Genomic DNA, 27,494 nt, shown 5'->3' with positions numbered 1-27,494 from the left:
CCCTAGTTGGTCCACCTTGTAGATGTAAAGTCAGAGACGATCGCTCATCTATTGCTGCTGTTTGAGTTGGTCATCTTCTAGACCTTCATCAGTGGTCACAGGACCCTGCCCGTGGGGCGCTGTTGGCTGAATATTTTTGGTTGGTGGACTATTCTCAGTCCAGCAGTGACAGTGAGGTGTTTAAAAACTCCAGCAGCGCTGCTGTGTCTTATTCACTCATTACAGCACAACACACACTAACACACCACCACCATGTCAGTGTCAATGCAGTGCTGAGAATGATCCCCCATCCAAATAATACCTACTCTGTAGTGGTCCGGTGAGGGTCCTGACCATTGAAGAACAGGGTGAAAATGGGCTGACAAAGCATGTAGAGAACAGAAGGACTACAGTCAGTAATTGTAGAACTACAAAGTGCTTCTATATGGTAAGTGGAGCTGATAAATTGGACAGTGAGTGTAGAAACAAGAAGGTGGTTTTAATGTTATGGCTGATCAATGTACTGTACAATGGAGAAAACAAATATACAACAACTTTTACTGTACATAAATGAACTGTATGACTGTCTACTTTCTATCATTGAAACCTTGAGAAGCTAAAGATAATTTGCCAAGCAGGATAGGTCAAAATCTAAACCCATTGGCACTAAGAGAAAGGGAAGGCTGGAAATGAAATTACTTTCCCTCTTTAATGGTGTAACAGGGGATCCTATTGTCTGGTCAAAACGCTGGCCGGTTGTTGAAGAAGTACTTGTTTATTTATTTATTAGGATTTTAACGTCATGTTTTACACACTGGTTACATTCATGACAGAAACGGTAGTTACTAGTTACACAAGGTTCATCATTTCACAAGTTTAATGTCAAACACAGTTATGGACAATTTTGTATCTCCAGTTCACCTCACTTGCATGGCTTTGGACTGTGAGAGGAAACTGGAGCTTCCGGTGGACACCCACGCAGAATTGGCCAAAAAGGACCACACAGAATGAAGCCAGACCACCCCACTTGGAAATCAAACCCAGGACTTTCTTGCTGTGTGGCGACAGTGCTACCCACTGAGCCACCGTGCCGCCCTGTGGAGAAATACAGATGGCATAGTGTGTTCATTTAGCTACTTCTAGTGGTCGAATAAAAGATGCAGTCAGTCATATGGCATATACACATACATAATTTTTGCTTATAACATACTGTTGCTTGTGACCCCTGCCTCAATCATGGTACCCACACTGGCTGAGGAGGCTTACACATGCCTCCATAAACACAAGCATAGGCACTGAGTGCATCTTTACCTTGACCAGTGGCATTGGGATCTTCTGTTGCAGCAAGAGGTATAACCAGTAGTGTCTGAAAAGTGCCTGACCTGGTTGGCGGCACCACCTCAGTGTCAGTGTGGTTCGATAATGACCTAGCCCTCTTGGCAAATTATCTTTCTCAAGGTTTTGATAATCTGATGGACCCCAGATTCATCTTGAACTTTAATAACACATTTAGGAGTCATGTCCTTCTGCGTGGCCTAGTTTGGCCGGCAGTTGGGACTTGGATGCACAGCAGCATGTTGAACATGGCATGGCACATTACAGACTAAACCGTGTCTGGCTGCAGCTGTAATATTGACTCCAGCGAGGGTGTCATTCGTCCAGCAAAAGTTCATCAGTGTGCACAGGGAGACTGAGTATATCCAAATCAGAACAATGCAAAAACAGAGAATAATAAAAAGTACCTAAGGTGCTCAGATGCAGCGGTTAAACATGCTAGCACACCAGAGCTGACAGCTTGAACCTGTCGGTTCGAATCTCAGCTCTGCCATCCGGAAGGCTGGGCGCCTACACAAACAGCGATTGGCTTGTTGTTCAAGGGGGGTGCTGGAGGGGATTCCTCATAACTGATGCAATTATGACCTCTGTTGGCTGAATGATGGCGCCTGCACAGAGACGAGACGAGGGATAATGTGATTAGGGCGTGTCTCTTCGTACACAAAGCTGATCCAAAGCTGGTGCAGTTGAAAAGAGGCACTCGGGTACTGTACACGTATCGGAGGGGGCGTTTGTTAGTCACGGCTCTCCTCAGTCAGAGTGGAGGTCAACATCAGTAGAGAGGAAACATAATGCAATCAGGTAATTAGATACGACTAGATTGTGAGAAAATTGGAGGAAAAAAGTACCAAAATAAAAAAAAGTACAGACAAACTCTTATCATGTGGATGAAAGCTGTGTTGGTGTAGTCAGTGTGGTCATTCAAATATGTGTACTTAAACAGGAAACGGGAGCATCAGGGTCTGATGTGTGCATAAACATTCCCATGGTCTGATTCACTAGTAGTTTTCACATAATGAATGTGTCGTGTAAACCTTCAGACATCACACACCAGAACCTCAGTGACTCATAAGGCAGATGTTTAGGACAAGTAAAAGAAATGAAGCTAATGAAATGTAAATTCAGCTGTGTACACACATACCCTATATGGACAAAAGTATGTGGACACCCCATGGACTTATATGCATATTTCAACATGACACTACCCCTGTTTACAAAGCACGGTCCCTAAAGACCTGCTTTGACAAGTATGTTAGGAAATAACTCTAGTGGCCCTGAGCTTAATGCTACTAAACACTTTTGGGATAAAAACACCTTTGGGATGAACTGGAATGTCAATACCCAACCTTACAAATAATCATTTGACTAAATAGGCACAATTTCCACAGACAGGAAAACAATGGAGGCAGCTTCATATTAGTACTTATGACCAAAGGATATCACATGTTACTAGTCAGGTGTCCTTGTATTTTTGACCATGTAGCCTATAGTGTAGTATTGTTGTGTTTCACCAGTAGATGGCATGCTGGACACTCGATCTTCCCTAAGAAAGATGCATTTAGCCGGAATTGCAGTTCCATACACTGCATACACTAATATAAACACACACACCCTCCCATGCTGTCACAAACACACACATACACACTTATTTGCTTATGTTATAGGTAGGCCAACCCTGTAGCCAGACTGACTGGCCATTGTATCAGGCACACCTACCAAATACAAGCAGTGACAGATTAAAGGAAAAACAGATAGATAGATAGATAGATAGATAGATAGATAGATAGATAGATAGATAGATAGATAGATAGATAGATAGATAGATAGTTGTTTATTAGTATTTTAACGTCATGTTTTACACTTTGGTTACATTCATGACAGGAACGGTAGTTACTCATTACACAAGGTTCATCACTTCTCAAGGATATATCAGACACAGTCATGGACAATTTAGTATCTCCAATTCACCTCACTTGCATGTCTTCGGACTGTGGGAGGAAAACAGAGCACCCAGAGGAAACCCATGCAGACAGGGGAAGAACATGCAAACTCCACACAGAAAGGACCCGGAACACCCCACCTGGGGATCGAACCCATGACCTTCTTGCTGTGAGGCGACAGTGCTACCCACTTAGCCACCGTGTAGGTAGGTAGGTAGGTAGGTAGGTAGGTAGGTAGGTAGGTAGGTAGGTAGGTAGGTAGGTAGGTAGGTAGGTAGGTAGGTAGGTAGGTAGGTAGGTAGGTAGGTAGGTAGGTAGGTAGGTAGGTGCTATTATCAACTGTTTTGATTGTCAAAAGGTGTGTGTGTGTGTTGGGGGTTGTGCTATTCAGTCAAAAAACTTTATTTTAGCTCTGCACCTATACGGACAATGAATGGCTCTTATATTGGGTCGGATTGTCAAAGAGGATTCCTCATAACTGATGCAATTATGACTGCTGCTGGCTGAACAATGGCACCTGCACAGAGACGGGGAATAATGGAGTTCAGTGCATGACTCTCTATACATGAAACTGAGCAGATATAAAGAAGCAGATACAAAGAAGCAGTCTGCTGTCACATATTGGGGGGACATGTACTAGTTATGGCTAAATTAGTAGGAAAACACTTATGAAGCCATGCATTGATGTTGGATGAGAAAGCTTGGGTTGCAATTATATGTTATCATGACATATTAATTCCTGAGCAGCTTTGATTTGAAGGATCAGAAATTCAAGATGCATTTGAGTGGGTTTATACATGTAATTAAGGCTGTCCAATTGTTATCGCATCACCCGAGATGCAGCTAAAAACCACTTGTAACTGGGGCAAAAATGTGCATGGAAAAAGCTGGGCTGGAACCTGTAAGTCAAGGGTTTTCAACCTGTGGCCTGCCAGACAAACCCATTATTACTATGCATTACAACACTGAGAACCACTGATCTCGTTATGTTAAGGGGAGTATGTTAACTAATCATGCATACCAATCATGCACAGTGTATCCTGGACTTCATATACTGTATGGATGACACGTTTCCATACACCCAAGTCTATCAACAATGTTGTTGTTGAAACTCACTTTCTAAGCCGCTTATCCTAATCAGGGTCCTGCGGGTAGGGGGGTGCTGGAGCCTATCCCAGTTTTCAATGGGCGCAAGGCGCACAGAAACACCCTGGACAGGGTGCCAGTCCATCGCAGGGCTGACAGACAAACACATTCACACCTTTTAATGCACACAAAGCAATTTAGAATCTTCAGTTAACCTGACTGTATGTTATTGGACTGTGGGAGAAAACCAGAGCTCCCGTAGGAAACCCACACGGACATGAAACTCCACAAAGAAAAAACCCAGGACCTTCTTGCTGTGAGGTAACAGTGCTACCCACCAAGCCACCGTGCCACCCATTGAGTAAACACACAAGTGTATTATACAAAGCCTCTTTTAAACTGTTTTCTGCTGTTGCTTAGCACCCACCCCCCCCAATCTCTATATCTCATACACACCAACACTTCTTTAATAGCACACAGTCAGTCTAGCACAGCTACTCTCTATTGCTGCATCAGAACCACAACTAAATGTTAATCTAAATGTCAAAAACGTACACCTCTGTGGCTATTTAAAGTAACTGAATATACAATATTTGAAAGAAGGTGGGTGAGCTTTTAAAAATAAAGGCTGGCACAGAAAGTATTATGAGAATAGCCTTGTTTACAGTAAATCCATGCCCAAACATTTAAGGTGAACATTAAGACCTGTTAACAGGTCACTAATGTATCAATTCAGAGGCGCCCAGGTGGCGCAGTGAGATATTCCGCTAGCACACCAGCGCCAAGATTCTGAACTCCTCGGTTTGAAACTCAACGTTGCCACCGGTCGGCTGGGCGCCATCTAGTGGGCATAATTAGCAGTGCCTGCAGCAGACACGTTTCTGCTGGGGCGGGATGACCGGACTATGTGGGTGGGGTCTTCAAATGCTGTGTAAGGACCCTGATTAGCAGATCGAGTGGTGTCTGTGCAGAATGCATGGGTGAAAAGGGGTTCCGCTAAGGGCTGCACGTGGGTCGGAGGAGGCGTGAGCAGCAATATACCCACCTTGACTGCAATCAGGGATCCCCCAGCAGTGGAAGACAAATTGACTACACTAAATTGGGAGAAAATGGGAGAAAATGCATAAATATCAATTCAGTTACATACCAACAATTACACTCATGTTGCCTTTAAGTCTGTTGCAAGATCTTAAAGTATGACCTGACATGTTCAAGTGGTTTGGGATAGAAACAGCATTCTACAGTATTTGAAAACCATTGGCCCTGATTTTTGCACTAAATTTGGAATGTGTCTTTGGGACTTTGCCCAGTCAGTTAAAAGAGTATTTGTGATGTCAGGCACTGATGTTAGACAAAAAAGACCTGGTTCACAATCAACATTTCAATTAATCTCTAAAGGATTAAGGCTCTGTGTAGGTCACCGAGTTCCTCCACACTAAACTCATCAAGTAAAGTCTTAATGAACTTTGCTTTGTGTACGAGATGTACTGTTGGAAAGCATAATATCTACATACAGCTCTGGAATTAAGTTTTAATGATGTGTTTAAGTAAAAGGAACTATTTTAAATTTAGAAAAATGGATTTTTAATAGCATTTAGGTCTGAATGCTAGGGTGGTGTCGGTTAAAAGTAACAATAAAGGACTTTACTTGAACAGAGTGCAATCCAAAACTCAAAGCCTAGGTCAAGATTGGAACAAGCAAAAGCCAGTGATGGGGGTATCTAAAAGAGTAGTCAAAAACACAAACATAAGTAGCTTAAACAAACATAATAAAGGAAGATCCAAAAATCAGTGCCAGACATACAACCAGGTCATACACAGGATGGTAAACATAAAAAAAAAACACAACAAGAAAATAATGGCAACACGTCACAAGGAATCTAGCTAAATACTCTACACTGACAAACAAACAGGTGTGGGAATCAGTATTTAGGTGACACTGAATAAGGAAAATGGTCCTAAATGGCTGCTGGTGATGACAGAGGTACCAAGTGAGTGACACTTGTAGTTTGGAACCCAAATGAAACTCTTGTAATTTGGAACCCAAGGGAATGTACTTTGGAAGGCAAGAAGTAGGGCAGTTGTAGCCTAGTGCTTAAGGTACTGGATAGGGCTGGCATCAATCCGATACTCGGTATTGGATATCGGAAGGGAAAAAACGTGTAATCTGATCTGATACTGTTGCTTAATGTAAAAAACACTTAATGTAAATAAGGCCATTGTTTGTGTGTAAAGCAAATAACACACAAAATACGTTACATTTATTGCCATTCACACTTGATGACATCATTAACATGTGCCACTGATCTACAACTCATCTGAAACAGCCATTCAGAAATTAAAACACACTGATCTACTTCAACATTTAGCATTTTAAAAAAATCATCTACTACGGCCACATCTAAAAACATTGTTTAAACACAGTCAAAATCGCTTTATAAATGATAAATCGCTCACCTGAGATAAAGAACCTATCTTGTCCTGGCTTGGAGATCTCGCACATCCTCAACGATTAATCCATTAGTGTTATGAAATAAAACAAACTACATCATTTCCCATTTTTCTCTTCAAAATCCAGCAGGATTTTTAATAAGCGCGCTTTGGTTTTTAATAAACTAAAAACTTTAACGGAAAATTTCAATTCTGCATCAATTCTAATTGGTCCATCGCGTTTGACTGACATCCACATATTCCAATTGTAGACACTTTTGATAAACAAGCCAAAAATTATGCTAAATGTTTTGTGTGTAAAAGTTCAAATAAAAACAGTTTTTAAAAAAGTTTTGCATAAGTGTGATGTTGTTGGTTCTGTATTTATTCTTTTAGAATATTTGTTTCACAGTCTGAGCATTGTTACGTACATAGCTAGTTTAACCATGGTGCATTGAGACAGTATTATTACTGCTTAGTTGTTTGAGAGGAGAAATGACGGTACCGGTATCGGTATCGGCAGATACTCAGTTTGCAGTATCGGTATCAGACATAAAAAAAGTGGTATCGAGCCAGCCCTAGTACTGGAGTAGTAATTAAAAGGTCGTGGGTTCAAGCCCCACTACTGCCAGGTTGTCACTGTTGGGCCCTTGAGCAAGGCCCTTACTCTATTTAATATTTTATTTAATAATTTGATCGATTCCTATAAATAAAATAATTCCAGATGTTTGCTTTTTTTTTGGCATGAATTACTTGTCTCAGATTGCATCCGGTACTGTTATGTTTTTCCTCCACCGTGCTTTACAGTTGTGTTCAGATTGTCAGTCCTGGTACACAGCTTTTTTTGCTTTCTTTACATTTTTGTCCCATCTGTCCGAAGACAATTGATGGAGTGGTGCTGTAGAAACTTAAATCGAACCTTAACAGATCTTTCCCCTTCACCTCTGTGATTGTACAGTGATGATTGTACAGTGATGATTGTACAGTGATGATTGAACAGCTCTTGAACTGATCTTTGCAAGCTGCCTTTTCAAAAGATTCTAAATTAAAAAACGATTTGCTTTCTGCCTCTTCTTTTTTATTTGTTGATTTTTTTAGACAGTTTTATGCTTGAATTTCGTACCAAGTGTGTTATTGTAAATGACGAGAAAAATCAACACACTCAGATTACATTAAACGGCTGACCACACTCGCTATTTTAAGAGGTCATCAATTTAAAGGTTTTCTATAATGACCCTGACTGTTTAAACCATTTGCTAAACAAAGATAAATGTCAGTGTAGAATGTTGTCAGAGTGGCAGAGAGCTTGGCGAGCTCAGCACTGTGACATTTCCGGCAATAGACACCAGGGTAAAGGATTACCAGCTCTATTTTTGCTATTGTTCTTGGAAAAAAACATTGATGGCATGGGGATATCCTGACAGGAACACTCTATCCTCCATTACTGGAACTTGGCGACCTTCATGCTGATGTACCCTGACTTTTTCCACAACACAGAATGCTTTATTGTGAACAGTTGGAAAACTGCTTTTGCATCCTGTATCTCAAAAGGGCCTAAAGTTGGTTTAACTGGGTTAGGATCAGAAACAGGTTGATAAATCCATAATTGTAAGACAAAAGCTGAGCTTAAATTTAGAAACATGAAAGGGGGTAAGATAAACACACTTAACCCCTTCAGGAAGCACTACAATTGTGACTTTATATAGTAAGACTAAAATTAGAATTAGAATTGTGCTGTAGCATTAATATTTCCCATCCATGTAAGCCAGTACAAATCATTAAAAACAGCCACTAGACATCCTTCATATAATTTGATATTGATATCTTAAACTACCATTTTATTGCATAGGGCAGTTGTAGCCTAGTGGTTAAGGTACTGGACTAGTAACCAAAAGGTCGCTGGTTCAAGCCCCACCACTGCCAGGTTGCCACTGTTGGGTCCTTGAGCAAGGCCCTTAACCTTTAATTACTTGGATAATATACTGTCACAGTACTGTAAGTCGCTTTGGATAAAAGCGTCTGCTAAATGCTGAAAATGTAAATGTATTGCTTTAAAGTCCAATGGCAATGTGCTTTATATCATTTCAGCTAACAGCTTTGTAGCTAAACTATATAGCGGCTTTGTTTACACATGATCTTGGCATCTAATGCCTAGTTCACACTCATTAATTTGTGCCCTGATTTTTACTCGCCGACTGGTCGCCGCTAGATGTGGCAGCTCGGGAGCAATTCGGCGTTCATTCAGGGATCGAAACCCAACTCTCGATCACTATGTGTGAACTGTTCAACGACTCGATCCGAGCGGCTTGACTGAAGAAAAATATCTAGCATGTTAAATATCTGAACCAGTCTCAAAGCCGACTCAAAGTCGTGTAGTGTGAAAGCCGTTGCGAGCAGGTTGTGAGTGCTACGTTGATCTACAGCCAATGAGAACGCAGGATACGGGCTGAGGGGAAACCCGGGGGAGGAGTGTAAAAACGTGGGACAGGGGCATAATACAGTATAGTTTATATCAGTATACACACAAGACTTATCGTACACGCCAAACCATAATACCAACAATGCATTGCAAAAAATATTTAATAACCTCCAACTCACTACAGAACAGACAATCCCTGCTGATCGTGTAGCCAAATCCATTCGGATTCATTTATTTTTCCTACATGCTTTTACGCTGCACATCAGTGCACAAACAACTTTAATCACTCGCTTCTTGTTGAGGTGCATTTTTGGACATGGTATTATTAAAACGTGTGTTTTCGTGACAAAATGTAGTTTGAGAGACCAGACTGACTTGCCTGCGATTCCTCCCAGTGATAGATGGTGTAGTGTGTGACCCCCTATCGCTGATCAGTCGTGTAGTGTGAAACGACTTAAGACTCCCGATTGCAAGAGATCCAGTTGTGTAGTGTGAACTGTACAGCGATCTGATGACTTGAAAAGTCATGTAGTGTGAACTTACACTTTATTACGTGTTTACATTTTACGAGTTTAATTAGAATAAAGAAGCAGGGAATCAAACCCAGGTCCTTCTTGCTGTAATGCGACAGCTCTACCCACTGCCCCACCAAGCCGCCAGCGTGAAACAGCATAGGGAAATCACTTGCATTGTCCAAAGAGGCAGGGGTAATTTTTAGCAATTTTAAAATGTGTCCCAAGATATATTCCAGTTCATTTGTTTCAGACATATGTCTAGAAGCAGAACATTACTGAAAGCATCTCCAATGTTGTCTGTAATTTGAATGAATCAAATGGAGTCATTTTCTATTACGCCAAAAAACTTATTTTCAGTGATATTACTGTTGCCATAAATTGATGTTTATGTCCTTGCAAGCATGAAGTAAAACAAACAGGAATACATGCTTTTTATTTAGTTTTATATTTAAACATGACCACAAAAGGCTCACAGATTATGATAATAATAATATTTCCTGAGATACTATTTATACAGTTTTATCTGCAATGTATAACAGAAATTAAAGTAAGTCTGAACAAAAATTGAATATAAAACATTATTACACCGATCAACCATAACATTAAAACCACCCACTGTCCATTTTATCAGCTCAACTTACCATATACAAGCACTTTGTAGTTCTACAATTACTGACTGTAGTCCATCTGTTTCTCTGCATGCTTTGTTAGTCCCCTTTCATGCTGTTCTTCAGTGGTCTGAGAATGATCCACCACCTAAATAATACCTGCTCTGTAGTGGTCCTGTAGTGGTCCTGTGGGGGTCCTGACCATTGAATAAAAGTATGAAAGAGGGCTAACAAAGCATGCAGAGAAACAGATTGCCTTATTTGACTTATGTTCCCTCCGATGCTTGCACAGACTCATATTTTGGTGGATTCGTATGTGAGGCCAGTCTTACGCACAGAGAGTCACACGCTGATCTCCATGTTCCTCCACGTCTGTACAGGAGCCTCGGCCTACTAACCAGGGTCCTTATGGGTACTAACAACGTGGAAGACCCCACCCTATTTTTAGCCCGGTCTATTTTTCCACCCAGCAGACTAGTGGCCAATTTTGTCTGCCACAGACGCTACCAATTGTGCCTTCTACTGATATACAGTGTATCACAAAAGTGAGTACACCCCTCACATTTCTGCAGATATTTAAGTATATCTTTTCATGGAACAACACTGACAAAATGACACTTTGACACAATGAAAAGTAGTCTGTGTGCAGCTTATATAACAGTGTAAATTTATTCTTCCCTCAAAATAACTCAATATACAGCCATTAATGTCTAAACCACCGGCAACAAAAGTGAGTACACCCCTAAGAGACTACACCCCTAAATGTCCAAATTGAGCACTGCTTGTCATTTTCCCTCCAAAATGTCATGTGATTTGTTAGTGTTACTAGGTCTCAGGTGTGCATAGGGAGCAGGTGTGTTTAATTTAGTAGTACAGCTCTCACACTCTCTCATACTGGTCACTGAAAGTTCCAACATGGCACCTCATGGCAAAGAACTCTCTGAGGATCTTAAAAGACGAATTGTTGCGCTACATGAAGATGGCCAAGGCTACAAGAAGATTGCCAACACCCTGAAACTGAGCTGCAGCACAGTGGCCAAGATCATCCAGCATTTTAAAGAAGCAGGGTCCACTCAGAACAGACCTCGCGTTGGTCGTCCAAAGAAGCTGAGTGCACGTGCTCAGCGTCACATCCAACTGCTGTCTTTGAAAGATAGGCGCAGGAGTGCTGTCAGCATTGCTGCAGAGATTGAAAAGGTGGGGGGTCAGCCTGTCAGTGCTCAGACCATACGCCGCACACTACATCAAATTGGTCTGCATGGCTGTCACCCCAGAAGGAAGCCTCTTCTGAAGTCTCTACACAAGAAAGCCCGCAAACAGTTTGCTGAAGACATGTCAACAAAGGACATGGATTACTGGAACCATGTCCTATGGTCTGATGAGACCAAGATTAATTTGTTTGGTTCAGATGGTCTCAAGCATGTGTGGCGGCAATCAGTTGAGGAGTACAAAGATAAGTGTGTCATGCCTACAGTCAAGCATGGTGGTGGGAATGCCATGGTCTGGGGCTGCATGAGTGCAGCAGGTGTTGGGGAGTTACATTTCATTGCGGGACACATGAACTCCAATAAGTACTGTGAAATACTGAAGCAGAGCATGATCCCCTCCCTCCGGAAACTGGGTCGCAGGGCAGTGTTCCAGCATGATAATGACCCCAAACACACCTCTAAGATGACCACTGCTTTATTGAAGAGGCTGAGGGTAAAGGTGATGGACTGGCCAAGCATGTCTCCAGACCTAAACCCAATAGAACATCTTTGGGGCATCCTCAAGCGGAAGGTGGAGGAGCGCAAAGTCTCGAATATCCGCCAGCTCCGTGATGTCATCATGGAGGAGTGGAAAAGCATTCCAGTGGCAACCTGTGAAGCTCTGGTAAACTCCATGCCCAGGAGAGTTAAGGCAGTTCTGGGAAATAATGGTGGCCACACAAAATATTGACACTTTAGGAACTTTCACTAAGGGGTGTACTCACTTTTGTTGCCGGTGGTTTAGACATTAATGGCTGTATATTGAGTTATTTTGAGGGAAGAATAAATTTACACTGTTATATAAGCTGCACACAGACTACTTTTCATTGTGTCAAAGTGTCATTTTGTCAGTGTTGTCCCATGAAAAGATATACTTAAATATCTGCAGAAATGTGAGGGGTGTACTCACTTTTGTGATACACTGTAAGAGCTGAGATTCGGAGAGAACTCGGAACTGAAAAATCTCTATTTTACACTGTTTACACTGTTTAGAAACATACCATAATAACCGGATAAATTGGTAACAAAACTCACAATTGGGTTTAAAAGAAGGATCAACCAAAGGCTCCAAAGTACAAGTGATGCATACACCACTGAGTCTGGCAAAATCATTTGGCATAAGCAACCTGGACTAAAGCTGTCTGATAACAGAATTAAGGTGGCTGCCGCCGACAGCGGAGGAAGGAAGGCAGTTCCTGGAGTACACAGTGTCTTCCAACAAAGGAAATAGTTTTGTTAAGACTAATAACTACCTCTTATTCACTCTCACCGACGTCTGAAAATAAACCATCTATAAATAAAGCAAAAATATCAGGCAGATATCCATAGACAGATAGACGCAGCAGCAAAGGTGGATACAACACCCATCCTGCTGTCTTGCTCCACACATCCATCACCTCCCACCAATTTGGCGTTTGTGTGGAGAAAGGCTAAGCTTTCGGAGGGAAGAAACAATAGCGGTGGTAAACAGAGTTTAAAGAAACAAACATATGTTGCCATTTAATTTATCAACTGGAAACATGTTCAATTAAAAATAGAATACAATACATGCAAAATGTCTTACACTTAACTAAACAAGAAAAGGATTAAAATTTTCGGAAATAGACTTACCATTTGATTTAGTTGTTTTGGAAGTGTGTTTATGCAGTGGTGTAGTTTTTTTCATCCTTTGTTACAGGGAAAGGTTGCGCCTCGCTATTAAATCGTGAGCCCCGCAACTGCATGAATAGAAAAGAACCCAGGTGTTTAACCAGGTTATAACAATACTTTATAACAAAAAAAAAAGAAATTTGCAAATTAATAAATGAAAGACACAAAAGCATCCATAGCCCACAACAAAGAAAGTGGATAGAACAGGGATAGTGTGGAACAGAGAACTGTTTGTCTCAATATGACAGGCTGTTCTGCCCATCTGCACCAACTCGGATCTCAAAAATGAAAAGAAGCAGCCGAGACCAGCAATGCACGAGTGGAACCCCAACCACACCAACTGGCACAACCAGTTTCTGGAAAAGGGACATCAAGCCGGCTCTGGGACAGTCTGCTTTCACAGAGTGAAAATAAATCCTAAGCCTAAATCAAGCAGACACTATATACCATTTCATCTTCTCAGATTGTCAATAAAATTGATCATACTTACAAGTTTAGTGCCTTTTAAATTGGTATTATCATATAATGCCATCTAGCAAGATAGTTTGTCAGAATTCTGCCCATCTAGAGCTTCCCCCATCAACTGTGTTATTTTCGTCAAGTAGCAATGTTTAGGAGTGACAACAATTCAGCCATGAGACGGTAGGAAAGACAAATTCACACATCAGGATTACTGTGCTGAGAAATAATATGTAAAAATAGCTGATCAGCCAGACACAAGCCTAAGATGATCAGGCCCAATTTAAAATGTTGGTTGAAGCGGTATAAAGCACACCAGCATTGGAGTCGTAAGCAGTAAAAACAGGTCATGTGTCACCATCATTTGTCAAATTTGTCATATTACTTCATCAGATGTTAAGAGGACATGAGCTGCCAGGGAAAGTTAGTGCAAGGGGAAGATCAAATAAGGCTCTATGGTTATTTCTATGGTTTTGATTGGTCCCTTTAAAAAAAGAGACAGGAATTTCAAATCATGCAATGACCTTCAAAATAAGTGTCTGCTAATAACATTTTCTCAATTCGTTTACACTTTAGAAAGTCAAGTTTCTGCACTAAGCCCTAACCTTGACAATATCCAATACCTTTGAGATCATATATAACTGAATGCAAGAAGGACTTTTAGTCTACATGTAATCCCTGTATTCATGTTCCACAATGTTTTCAGAAGAAAGTAGCCTGTTCTAACAATAAAACTGTGAGGCATCTCCATATTAATGCTATTGACAAAAAGCACACATGGTCGTGGTGTTTGGGTGCCCATAAACTTTTGGTCACGTCGTGTCTACTCGCCTATTTAAATTACTTGCAAAACATAACGTCTAAAGGTCTGTGGTGGCTGAAAGTTCTAAGCCAAAACTTCAGCCAGAGAGGAAGCAGAGTTGGGAGGAGTGCACTACGTCCTGCAGATCAGTGACTTCATGCACAATAAGGGTGGAACATGAAGAGGAACGGTGGAGCCGGCTGTCCTGTCATGTTTTCCGTTTTGCTCAGCGCTGTCACGTTTGTCCTGTCGTTCTGCTAGACAGTGACATTTTTTAAACTCTTAAGATAACAAGCGGGGTTATTCTGACTCCAGACAGATTTTCTCTTCAAGATGTCACATAGCAAGCTTCACATTGTTATGGATTTAGAGGCTAGGTTGCAAGAAAAAACCACACGCTGAGATGCAGCAGGGACTCCTTTCTTGCATGTATGTTTCTAAGTCTAGAGACATGAAAACTTGCTTGACTGTGGTTGCAGCAGCTTCTAATTAGTGGTAGATGTGTTTTTGGTGGTGCTTGTAGTTTTCCAGACTTGGCAATTAATATTAGTTTAATAGGTACAGTCAGACTAGCGATAGAAAGTATATAAGAATATATATAAATATAACATTACTTACGTGTGACAATTATATTATATTATATTATATTATATTATATTATATTATATTATATTATATTATATTATATTATATTATATTATATTATATTATATATAAATTAATGTTATGGCGTAGTGATGAAGCGTCACTCCCTACTCCCTACAGTTTGAAGTTCACTTCATTTGAACATTTTTGTTACCTTTGGATTGAAATCTCACTTAAAATGGTGGAATACCCTACATAGTGCACTTCACAGGAACAACTGAGGTGAATGGAACGCTCCTACAGATTTGGCGCTAATGGTTGAAAGAACCAATCTGGTCTTCTGATTTAAATTTTTAGTAAGAAATGCTGTTATTTGCATTTACTCTAGTCTAAAGACTTGTGACTTGACTCGGACTCTAGTCTAAAAACTCATGACTCGACTCGGACTCTAGTCTAAAAACTCATGACTCGACTCGACTCTGACTCTAGTCTAAAGACTTGTGACTCAACTCGGACTCTAGTCTAAAAACTCATGACTTGACTCGGACTCTAGTCTAAAGACTCGTGACTTGACTCGGACTCTAGTCTAAAGACTTGTGACTTGACTCGGACTCTAGCCTAAAGACTCATGACTTGACTCTGACTCGTATTTCGTGACTTTTGAACATCTCTGGATCAGCCCAAGAACCTTTTATAACAACCCTAAAAAATGATCACAACAATCACAGTGGTTATTGGAATTAAAATGCATTCTTGATGCAACCCAATTCTGGTCAAACTGCTGGGGCTAACTTTTTTGTCCTTGACCGCAGTGCCCCATGCTCTAAATCTTTGTGGGCCTTTAACAGAAATGATGTCTTCAGATAAATAATCTATTATCTTCAGATTAGCACATTTTACAGTCCATCACACATCAGACGGACACTCTAAGTGGCGAGATGGCAGTGAAAAATGAAGAGTCGCATCAATCACTCGTCTACACAGTGACCCGCTGGGTCAACTTAGGTGTCCAAGACAGAAAGTATTTCCTCAGAAAGCCTTTCAAGGCCCATAAATAGATGGAACACGGCCCTGTCTACTTTTCTTTACTTCTCTTGAGCCAAACGTTAGGCTTTCAGGAGAATGTAATTAAACACCTAAGAGAGCTATTAGTGCTAATGGGATATCAAGGACTCATTCCTAATGAAGCCTTTAAGTCAAAAACTATTAGCTGTGATGGGTTTTGTCAATATAACCAAAGTTTGAGGGTGGTCATTTGCCTTCTAGCTCTTGAAGTGGGTAATATATGTGTCATTTTTGTGGGTAATTATACTTAGTAGATATTCACACCACATTCACATGACCTCTAGTGAAATCAGCAATGGTTGCAGTCATAGCATCAATGTAATAGTTGATACTGTTGCCAGACAGACAGTTAAAATTTTTACATTTTTTACTCATAAAATAATACAAATAATAAAATTAGATGTTTTTTATGTCATTATTAAACAGGTTGGTTCATTATTGATCAGACTTGTTCAAAGGCATTAGAACCATTTGTTTTTGAAATGGGATGTCCAACAAGCTCACAGTCAGGTGTCCAAATACCTTTGACCACAGTGTATAAGGGACAAACTAGGCATTTACAATATTAAAGCTGTATGGAGTAGAATTTCAGGTTTACTGGTTACAAGGTGAACTACAGCAGCTGACTGTACTACATAAGATAGTTAGCCCAAGCTTAAGACCCGAGGTTTGATTTTGCGTCTTGTTTTTACCCGATTTATTGTCTAGTACTTTTGCTACCACTAGATGGAAGACAAAAGTGTCCACTAATAGGGACAACAGGTCTAAGTTAAGCAGAATGAGGTATAAGGCATAACAGAGACAAAATGCAGTGTCCCCATATGTGACCGCAAAGTCTCAAAAGGATAGGATGTCTTTAATAAGGTGACGTTAAGTGCTTTTAGGATGGTGTCTATAAGAACAAGGAATTTATGTAGATAAATACAGAAATTGTATCTATTTGCATATATTTGCAACTTATTTTAACTGAATTTCATTACAAATCATAAAATCAGCAAAACAATTTAAGTAAACGTGTTTATCTTACAGGCTTCTAATGAGTAAATTAAATTCACCTACTCACTTCTAGGGGGCGCCACTAGCACACCAGTGCTGGGATTCAAATATCAGCTCTGCTACTAGTTGACTGGACACCCCACAGCAGGCACAACTGGTAATACCAAGAGCAGACAAAATCGACCACTAGTCTGATAGGTCGGAAAAGACCAGACAAAAAAGTGGGTGGGGTCTTTGATGCTGTGTAAGGACCCTGGTCAGTAGCGCGAGGTTCCTGTCCAAACGTGGAGAAACATGGAGATCCGTGAGTGACTCTCCGCGTGCAGGACTGGCCTCACATATGAATCCACATAAGTATGGGTGAATAAGAAGCGGTTGGTGGACTTTGCTTGCGTCGGACGGAGTGTGTGTCAAGAAAATATAGCCTTCTCTGATGAGATCAGGGTCCCCAACAGTGGAAGACTAATTGGCTATGGTAAATTGGGAGAAAAAGGGAGAAGATGCGTAAATAAAATAATAAATAATAATAATAAATCACCCTACTCACTATAGTGGAAATTCATAAGATAGTTAGCCCAAGCTTAAGACCCAAGGTTTGATTTTGCGTCTTGTTTTTACCCGATTTATTGTCTAGTACTTTTGCTACCACTAGATAGCAGACAAAAGTGTCCACTAATGGGGACAACAGGTCTAAGTTAAGCAGAATGAGCTATAAGGCATAACAAAGCCAACATGCTCGTGGCGTCTGAGCGTCCAGAAGTGGAAGATCATGGAGATCCGTGAGTGACTCTCCATGAGTGAGACTGGCCTCACATATGAATCCACATTGTATGGGCGAATAAGAAGCGGTCGGTGGACTGTGTATGGGTTAGGAGGTGCATGTGTCAGGCAAATATCGCCTCCTCAGACACAATCAAGGTCCCCAGCAGTGGAAGACTAATTGGAAGAAAAAGGGAGAAAATGCATAAATAAAATAGTAAATAATAATAATAATTAATATACTCACAGTTATTTGAACATGTAATTGGTGGAAAGAATACGATTTGGGGAAAGCTGACTCTTTGGAAATACAAAGGAATTGACAGTTTCGCAAATCTGCTTACTTGCTTAGAGTATAATGATTTTATTGTACTGTGATATACTGTAATATACCGATATAATTACATATTTATTTATTTATTTAGTGCTTTGAGAGATGGTAATAGCCTTGCTCAATCTCTCTGGCTATTTAGTTGCCCTATGCCCTAGCCACTTAGCACACAATATACCACAGCCACAAATAATATAATGTGGAATGAAAACAAGCCCATCTACCTCAGTGTTTTTCAAGAGGTGATTTCTCACTTGTGATGCACTTGCTTAAATAACATTTTAAGTGCATTTTATTAGGTTTTAAGTATTTTATTTAGTATTTAAGTTATGAGTACAGAATTTACTGGCTGTCCCAATCTTTAAATACATAAATACATACATGGCCAGATCTAACTTGGCACCTGCCCAGTGAATGTCTGAAATATGTTGGGCAGTCTGAGCGGGTCTGACTCTTGGCTTTGTCTAACTCACTGTGGGAACCACCCACTCTTTCAAACTGGAGTGCACTTGGTTTGGTCCACTATAGAGGAATTAGTCTCTAGTGATATGATCATGGTCACCACTGAGGAGAATTAGCCAGTTCCTTTCTCTAAACAGGAATATGTTTTATTTACTTACTCATGTTTAGTTACTAGTTACTTTTTTATTAATTATTTATTGGACCTTTTAACTTATTTATAGCTGGTAATATATTTTAATTGAAGTTCTAACAAACAACTCGACAAATATGTTGATTACAAGTAAGTGAATATTCTTTCTATTGTATTTCATTATATTATTTTAAATGCATTTATATCTTATGAAATACTTTCATAGATAATGATTTCAGCTTTTGTTGATCAGGACACAAAGAATCTAAGAATTTAAGTCGCGCAAATACGAATTATGTGGTGTTTATGTGGTAGAACAATCCTGTTGTTCAGAAATTGTGTGTACTGATGAGCTGAGATTGGATCACTGAAGCAGGTGCAACAACTTAATGACTAACTTAATGGGCTTAAACGTTCATTTATTAACTTTCATTAACTGATGATAGAAATTTGTGGACAAATAAAAAGTTTGCACTTTGTAGCAACATCACATGCTTTAACCTAAGAGTTTCACTGTTTTTACTGTTATTTTAACTGCCGGAGCAGCTTGTTTGTTTATATTATTCTAATTTCTATTTTTATCCTAATTCTGATTGATCCAAAATTGATTGTTATACTGCAGAAGCTTCGACTTACATCACTGTGAATTATTGGAATTAATTTATGAGTTTTTTTATATATTACATTTATTATCTAATATATTTTATTTGTTGTGGGTTTTTTGAGTGACTGTTTTCAAATACACATCACAAAAAAATATCAAATCATAGGAACACAAAATCATGTGTTGCTGGTAGACATTTAATTAGATATTACTATAGCTTAATCATTATATTTATTATACAGTTACAAGTGGAAATACTCATAAATCATAAAATGTATCATGGTGATGTGTAGAGAATTTGTTTGTTTTTATAATGCCATGTTGTCACATGTATTTATGTTTAATGTAGAGAATGTTATAAAAATATACGACAAGAAGTATATTCGATGATACATACAAGCAATTTGGACCACCAGCCTGAATACTTAGTGGAACTTTAGTCTTAATAACCTTGAAGCTTCTGACACCTCTTTTGTGGAATCTTCACCCATTCATCTCGTGCAAAAAACATTAAGGGTAAGAAAAATAAGCACTGAGGTTTGATGTTTTTCATGCTGCAAGTGCCTTATTTAAATCCCACCAAGGTTTTTCTATTAGATTTAAATCTGGATCTTAAGATATTCAAGGACTGATTCTTTTACCAGTCTTTGGTTGACTTGAAGTGTGTTTGTGATCACTGTCTTGATAGGAAGTCCAATTATCACCAAGGTTCAGTTTCACCACAGAAGTCATAACATTCCGTTTTGTGAATCCATGATGCTAGTCACACAGTCGTTTTTTTTCTGCAGCAGAAAAAAAAATTCCCCACGTCATCGCTGACCTACCTCAATGCTTGACCATGAGGATAGTGTTCTTCCGTTCATAGGCCTTGCCTTTCCTGTGATTGTATTGGCCACTCAAAAAGTCTAACTTTATCACAACAGTGTTTGCATTACAGACTGACCAGCAAAAAACATCACGCTTAACAATTAGCAACAGAATTTTGAGGCGTCATTTAGTCTCCTTTAAATAAAAATCCATGCAAATGTATAAAAATGCTGAAAGTTGACTCATCTGACCATATTATAATTTTCATTGATCTGGAGTTTATATTTTTGCTTTAACCTTTGATCCTGAAGCTTTCTAAATGTTGGTACAGATAGAGGTACACAGAGTGCATCTATCTATCTATCTATCTATCTATCTATCTATCTATCTATCTATCTATCTATCTATCTATCCGTCTGTCCATCCATCCATCCATCCATCATATATCCATCCATCCATCCATCCATCCATCCATCCATCCATCCATCCATCCATCCATCCATCCATCCATCTATCTATCTATCTATCCCTCCACTGCTGACTCAGCAGCTTTGCAGCTGACACACGCCCCCTCCGACACATGATCAGTACCGACTGCCTCTCTTCACCTGCACGAAGTGAGTTCATATGCGGATCAGCTTTGTGCATGGAGAGCCACACCCTGATCAGCATTATTCCCCAACTCTGCGCAGGTACCATCGATCAGCCAGCAGAGGTCGTAACTGAAATCCTGGTCCGGCTTTCCCATCCCTGAACAACAGCCAATCGTTGTTCATGTGGCAAGCCCAGCCCAGCCGGATGGCAGAACTGAGATTTGATACGATGTATTCGAAATCCCAGCTCTGGTGTGCAAGTGTATTTTACCTCTGCGCCACCAGAACGGCAGCTTTTTTTAAGTGTTGTTTCTTCTATTTTGTCCAGCCCTGTATCACCCCTAGAGCAGGAATTGTTTGATCATTATAAAAACGAAATATTTAATAGATTCATTATCATAGTTTCATACAGCCATACAAAGCACCAAAAGCTCCTCTGCCACTGGGCCTAGCTTCACCATGTGTTGTTAGCAACAAGCAGCATCAACAGAGCATGTGAACAATTACGACTCTGACCTAATGCGTCTCTACCTGCCAGACCCCGGGGACGGTTTGCACCCAAAGACCTGTCACTAATGAAATTGTACACGTGGTGGACAAAGAACAGCTGGAATCTAAGGCCACGGAAAATGTTGGTGTATTTATAAAGCTTAAAACCCCGCGTTCCATGTTAGGCTACGTATGGGACCATTAAGAAGCCAATGAGCCATTACTATAATTAAGCTGTTTATCTTTCTCTGTCCTGCTGGATGACGTTACGAAGAAGATTATTTTTGAAAGAAGGTTATGACAGCTATCAGTGTAGGTCTTTCCCCTGACAAAAAAAGAGATAATTATAGAAAATGACTGACATTGGCAGAATTGCTGTAGCATAAATGGCTCTCGTTACAGAAATGTTTCGGCTAATTCAAGGGCATCAATGGGGACCAATTTTATACGGATACATGATAGCAATAATTGTATGCCTTGCAAAAATAACATATTGATAATGTTCAAGTAAACGTTCCTGTTTTGGGCTTCCAAAAACCAACCATCTGTATACACCGATCAGCCATAACATTAAAACCACCTCCTTGTTTCTACACTCACTGTCCATTTTATCAGCTCCAGTTAGCATATAGAAGCACTTTGTAGTTCTACAATTACTGACTGTAGTCCATCTGTTTCTCTGCATGCTTTGTTAGCCCCCTTTCATGCTGTTCTTCAATGGTCAGGACCCCCTATTTGGGTGGTGGATCATTCTTAGCACTGCAATGACACTGAGATGAGTGGATAAGACACAGCAATGCTGATGGAGTTTTTAAACACCTCATTGTCACTGCTGGACTGAAAATAGTCCACCAACCAAAATATCCAGCCAACCACAAGCAACGTCCATAAAGACATTGTTTAAAGAGTTAAGTATAGAATAACTCAAGTGACCTGCATAAAACTATGGCCTCAACTCCTCTGAAACCTTTTAGTACAAACTGGAGCATCGACTACCAGCTGGCTCTACCCAAAATCCACAGACACACCCCAAAAATCTTTGCCGAAGAGTGTAAGCTTAGATTAAATCTGTGAAGAGAGGGGCAACCATATACTAACACCTACAGTTTTCAATTGTGATGTCCACATTTTCTGACAGTACAAGGTACAGTATGTTGTCAGCTTAGGCAATTATTAAACATTTTTTATTGGAGTTTCTACACCGATCAGGCATAACATTATGACCACCTTCCTAATATTGTGTTGGTCTCCCTTTTGCTGCCAAAACAGCCCTGCAACTGCAATGCACTGTGTATTCTGACACCTTTCTATCAGAACCAGCATTAACTTCTTCAGCTATTTGAGCTACAGTAGCTCGTCTGTTGGATCGGACCAGATGGGCCAGCCTTCACTCTCCACGTGCATCAATGAGGCTTGGCTGCCCATGAACCTGTCGCCGGTTTACCACTGTTCCTTCCTTGGACCACTTTTGGTAGATACTGACCACTGCACACCAGGAACACCCCACAAGAGCTGCAGTTTTGGAGATGCTCTGAACCAGTCGTCTAGCCATCACAATTTGGCCCTTGTCAAACTCACTCAAATCCTTACGCTCGCCCATTTTTCCTGCCTCTAACATATCAACTTTGAGGACAAAATGTTCACTTCCTGCCTAATATATCCCACCCACTAACAGGTGCCGTGATGAAGAGATAATCAGTGTTATTCACTTCACCTGTCAATGTTATGTCTGGTCGGTGTATTCTCTAATGCTTTTGCTTGGTTCTACTCATCTCCTTTTGTCATTTTGTTACTTTATTAAACGTTTTTAAGTGCTGACGCTCCCTGGAGTCACAGCACATCTTCCTAACCCATACAAATGAGCCCCAAATACAATTAGCCTGCATACAGTTCGACAAAACACTCTTAAAATTCAGAATTATACAAACAAAACCAAATATACATTTCACCATGTCCCTAAAGAATCAGCCGTAGCATATCTGCATGGCATGAGCCACTTAGACATTGCGCTGGATTTACTTCCATGACGGCGGATGTTTATTAAATGCCAATTTTGGTCATGTAAAGACTTGCAGCTTCGGAGCACGTACGTACCACCATTTGCCGCGCCCCTCCCTAGCCATTCAATTACTTGCGAGCCTGTGGAGGCTTCTAGGGTGGGAGTGGGACAATCGCACGCTACATCTGTAATCAGCTTCCAAGCTCTAAAAGCTTGACATCCTGTAGGAATGCCAGAGGTATTTAGAAAGGGAAGCGCCTTCATTAAAGGAGGCCTAAGTGATAACATAATGCTTATGTAATTCTCACGCAAGGGTACAGTGTACAGCATGACGATCATTTGGGTCGTACTTACAATCTGATTCATTTAAATCCTTAGGAAATACACAGTTGTTTCCCCCTAACTTAAAACATTAAGAAATAAAAAAAATTCATAACAAAATCTCATGTTTAATAGTAAATCAAGATAAATGAGGCCAGTCATATTTGCTTGGCATTAGTTTGTCCTAAGTTGTTTTTTTAAATTTAATTAATAAAATTACTATTACAAACATTCACTACTTTTCTCCATGTGCAATGTAAATTACTCTAAATATACAGTAAGTGGCTCTTAATACACTGTATAGCCGAAAGTATTTGGACACCTGACTATGAGCTTGTCTGCATCCCATTTCAAAACCAAATGCCATTAAAATACACCGATCAGCCATAACAATACCAAGCTACAATTAATGACTGTAGTCTATCTGTTTCTCTGCATGCTTTGTTAGCCCCCTGTCATGCTGTTCTTTAATGGTCAGGACTCTCCCAGGACCACTACAGAGTAGGTATTATTTAGGTGGTGGATCATTCTCAGCACTGCAAAGACACTGACATGGTGGTGGTGTGTTAGTGTGTGTTGTGCTGGTATGAGTGGATTAAGACACAGCACTGCTGATGGAATTTTAAACACCTCACTGTCCCTGCTGGACTGAGAATGGTCAACCAACCAAAAACATCCAGCCAACAGCGCCCCATGGGCAGCGTCCTGTGACCACTGATGAAGGTCTAGAAGATGACCAACTCAAACAGCAGCAATAGATGAGCGATCGTCTCTGACTTTACATCTACAAAGTCAACCAACTAGGTAGGAGTGTCTAATAGAGTGGACAGTGAGTGGACACGGTATTTTTAAAACTCCAGCAGCGCTGTTGTGTCTGATCCACAGGCTATCCATCTTCCCATCACTGTCCTTATTTTACTTTAGCAAACACCAGCCAATGTGGGGCATCTTTAAACTGTCACACCACATATATTAGACACAATGAGACTGCTCAGCTAAGATGACTTGATGTCCTTAATGACGCCATGCAAATCCAGTCACATTCAGCTCTACATCAAGCACTCTTCCATCAGAGCGAGGAACTGGCATGTACTCCTCGCTGTTCCCCCTACTGTTTACATATCAAAGCCATCTGCGCTATGTAGCTTCCTTTCCAGCTGTCTTGGCTTGACCCTGTGGTCGCTATGGGAAAGACAAAAACTGCCCCAGGTTTTGAGAATTTATGGCTCGCCAGTCAGAGCGAGGAGGAAGGGTTTCTTTTCCCCATCTGTTTCTGGCTGTTTGGGGGAAAAAAACTCTGAAAAAGGTGAAAGCAAATGAGTAGCAGACAAATAGATCGATGTATCAAGTCACCAAGACTTTTAATTAGCAGCAACACTTCTATCTCAGTAATCCACACCACTTCAATGAAAAGCAAGGCAGACTACAAAGAACCATGGGGGATAAAAAGACAAAGTTTTTTTTATGGTTAATTAAAGTAAATTCGTTTACAGGTTAATAGCACTGTCTATTCTTCTTAATGTTCGCCTGGTAAAAACAAAGAAGTCCAAACGACTCATTTTACATGCACTGTTTCTCTTTGTAGAGATTGAAGCAAAGGAGGCCTGTGATTGGCTCCGAGCAGCCGGCTTCCCCCAGTACGCACAGCTTTTCAAAGGTAAATATTTGTTTGTCAAATTCCCTGTTGGGCATTAACGATAATTGATTGTGGCTCTGATTACACATCTTTAATGAACAGCAAACGCTGGTACATTGCGTTTCAATTTGAATCGTTTTCCACGCAGATTGCCGAGTCCCTATTGACACAGAGTGGGTGAGGAGCGATCATGAGTTCCTGGATCCTGATGCATTAGAGTCTCTCTGCAGGTATTTTAATTCCATTAACCATATTTAGAGGTGGACATCTGACCACAAGCTTGTTGGAGATTCCATCTGAAAACCATGGGCAATATACACTGATCAGCCATAACATTAATAACATTAGTCCATCTGTTTCTCTACATACTTTTTTAGCCTGCTTTCACCCTGTTCTTCAATGGTCTGGACCCCTACAGGACCACTACAGAGCAGGTATTATTTAGGTGGTGGATCATTCTCAGCACTGCAGTGACACTGACATGGTGCTGGTATGAGTGGATCAGACACAGCAGCGCTGCTGGAGTTTTAAAACACCGTGTCCACTCACTGTCCACTCTATTAGACACTCCTACCTAGTTGGTCCACCTTGTAGACATAAAGTCAGGAGATGATCGCTCATCTATTGCTGCTGTTTGAGTTGGTCATCTTCTAGACCTTCATCAGTGGTCACAGGACGCTGCCCACGGGGCGCTGTTGGCTGGATATTTTTGGTTGGTGGACTATTCTCAGTCCAGCAGTGACAGTGAGGTGTTTAAAAACTCCATCAGCACTGGTGTGTCTTATCCACTCATACCAGCACAACACACACTAATACACCACCACCATGTCAGTGTTACTGCAGTGCTGAGAATGACCCACCACCCAAATAATACCAGCTCTGTAGTGCTCCTGGGAGAGTACTGACCATTGAAGAACAGCATGAAAGGAGGCTAACAAAGCATGCAGAGAAACAGATGGACTACAGTCAGTAATTGAAGAACTACAAAGTGCTCCTATATGGTAAGTGGAGGTGGTTTTAATGTTATGGCTGATCAGTGTAATGGAATTTACTCCTCTGGGAAGACTTCCACAAGATTTTTAATAGTGTTTGTGGGAATTTGTGCACATTTACGAGTGCACTGGTGATAAAAGACAAGGCCTGTCTCATAATCAATCTTCCAAACTGTCTATAATGAGGGCACATTAAACTTAACAGCCCTATAGAATATACATATATTTGTATAATATGCTGGGTTTATTGATCTATGGCTATTCGTTGTGACAAATATCCTAATAACCCAACAGCTAAGGCAGTCAAAAAGAGAAAATTAATATTTCATAGCACTATAGTTCAAATTAGTGTTTGTTTAGACTAGCAGCTTGTGTTTGTGTAATGTGTTTACCGTCCTTCTCAATTACACAAAGCTTTCATATTTGCTCCTACGATGAAATGTGGATTTAGCAAATTACCCACATCTATGGAAAATACAATATACTGCCAAAAGTATGCGGACACTCCTGCTGTTGCTAATTATCAAGTTCAGGTGTTTCAGCCACACTTATTGCTAACAGAAGTTTTCAGTTAATTCTGTTTTGCATGAGTGTGGCTCTAGACACCAAGCAAGGTGAATGGTTTGACAACGCTGGTGTAAAGAAACACCTTTGGGATGAATTGGGGTGTCAAGCCAAGCTTTCTCCACCAACATGAGCCTGTCCTTATATTTACATTTTAGGCATTCAGCAGACGCTTTTATCCAAAGTGACTGCAGTACTGTGACAGTATACAGTCTAAGCAATTAAGGGTTAAGGGCCTTGCTCAAGAGCCTTACACTGACAGCCTGGCAGTGGTGGGGCTTGAACCAGCAACTGCCCTTACAAATTCTATTTTAACTGAATGGGCACCAACTTCCACAGAAAACAAATAATTATTCATTCATTGTCTGATTTAGGGTAACACTGGGTACAATTCACCAGGTAAAAGTCAGGTAAGGACACCTTAGATGGGTCGCCAGTCCATCACAGGGCAAACACACACACATTGACCTCTAGGACAATTTTATATCTCCAATTAACCTAACTGCAGGTCCTGGAGAAAACCTATATGGCCACGGAAAGAACATGCAAACTCCACACCCAAAGCACTCCATCTGGGAAACAAACCCAGGAACTTCTTGTTGTGGGGTGACCGTGCTACCCAATAAAAGACTAGACAGCTACAAAACTTTATGGGAAAACCTTCCCTGAAGAAGAGGGACTGGCCAACTTC

At 40.5% G+C, this 27,494-nt stretch overlaps 1 protein-coding gene across 2 annotated transcripts in view; it reads left to right on the top strand.

Annotated features, from left to right (window-relative positions):
• The window catches only part of si:dkeyp-23e4.3 (rho GTPase-activating protein 7), an 88,862-nt gene that overhangs the window by 44,387 nt on the left and 16,981 nt on the right, over window positions 1–27,494 (top strand). The window contains exons 1-3 of one of the 2 annotated variants that reach the window (XM_063011324.1): window positions 18,889–18,948; window positions 25,197–25,268; window positions 25,396–25,477. In XM_063011324.1, coding sequence (XP_062867394.1) covers window positions 18,936–18,948; window positions 25,197–25,268; window positions 25,396–25,477 — 167 coding nt within the window. In that variant the 5' untranslated portion in view covers window positions 18,889–18,935. Of the gene's footprint in view, window positions 1–18,888; window positions 18,949–25,196; window positions 25,269–25,395; window positions 25,478–27,494 lie in introns of those variants that run through there. The other variant, XM_063011323.1, reaches the window with a different exon arrangement.

This window comes from Trichomycterus rosablanca, chromosome 16 (genome assembly GCF_030014385.1).
Source record: "Trichomycterus rosablanca isolate fTriRos1 chromosome 16, fTriRos1.hap1, whole genome shotgun sequence".
Lineage (NCBI taxonomy): Eukaryota > Metazoa > Chordata > Actinopteri > Siluriformes > Trichomycteridae > Trichomycterus > Trichomycterus rosablanca.
Note: the sequence above shows the minus strand (reverse complement) of the source record. Positions and strands in the feature narration are given on the sequence as shown.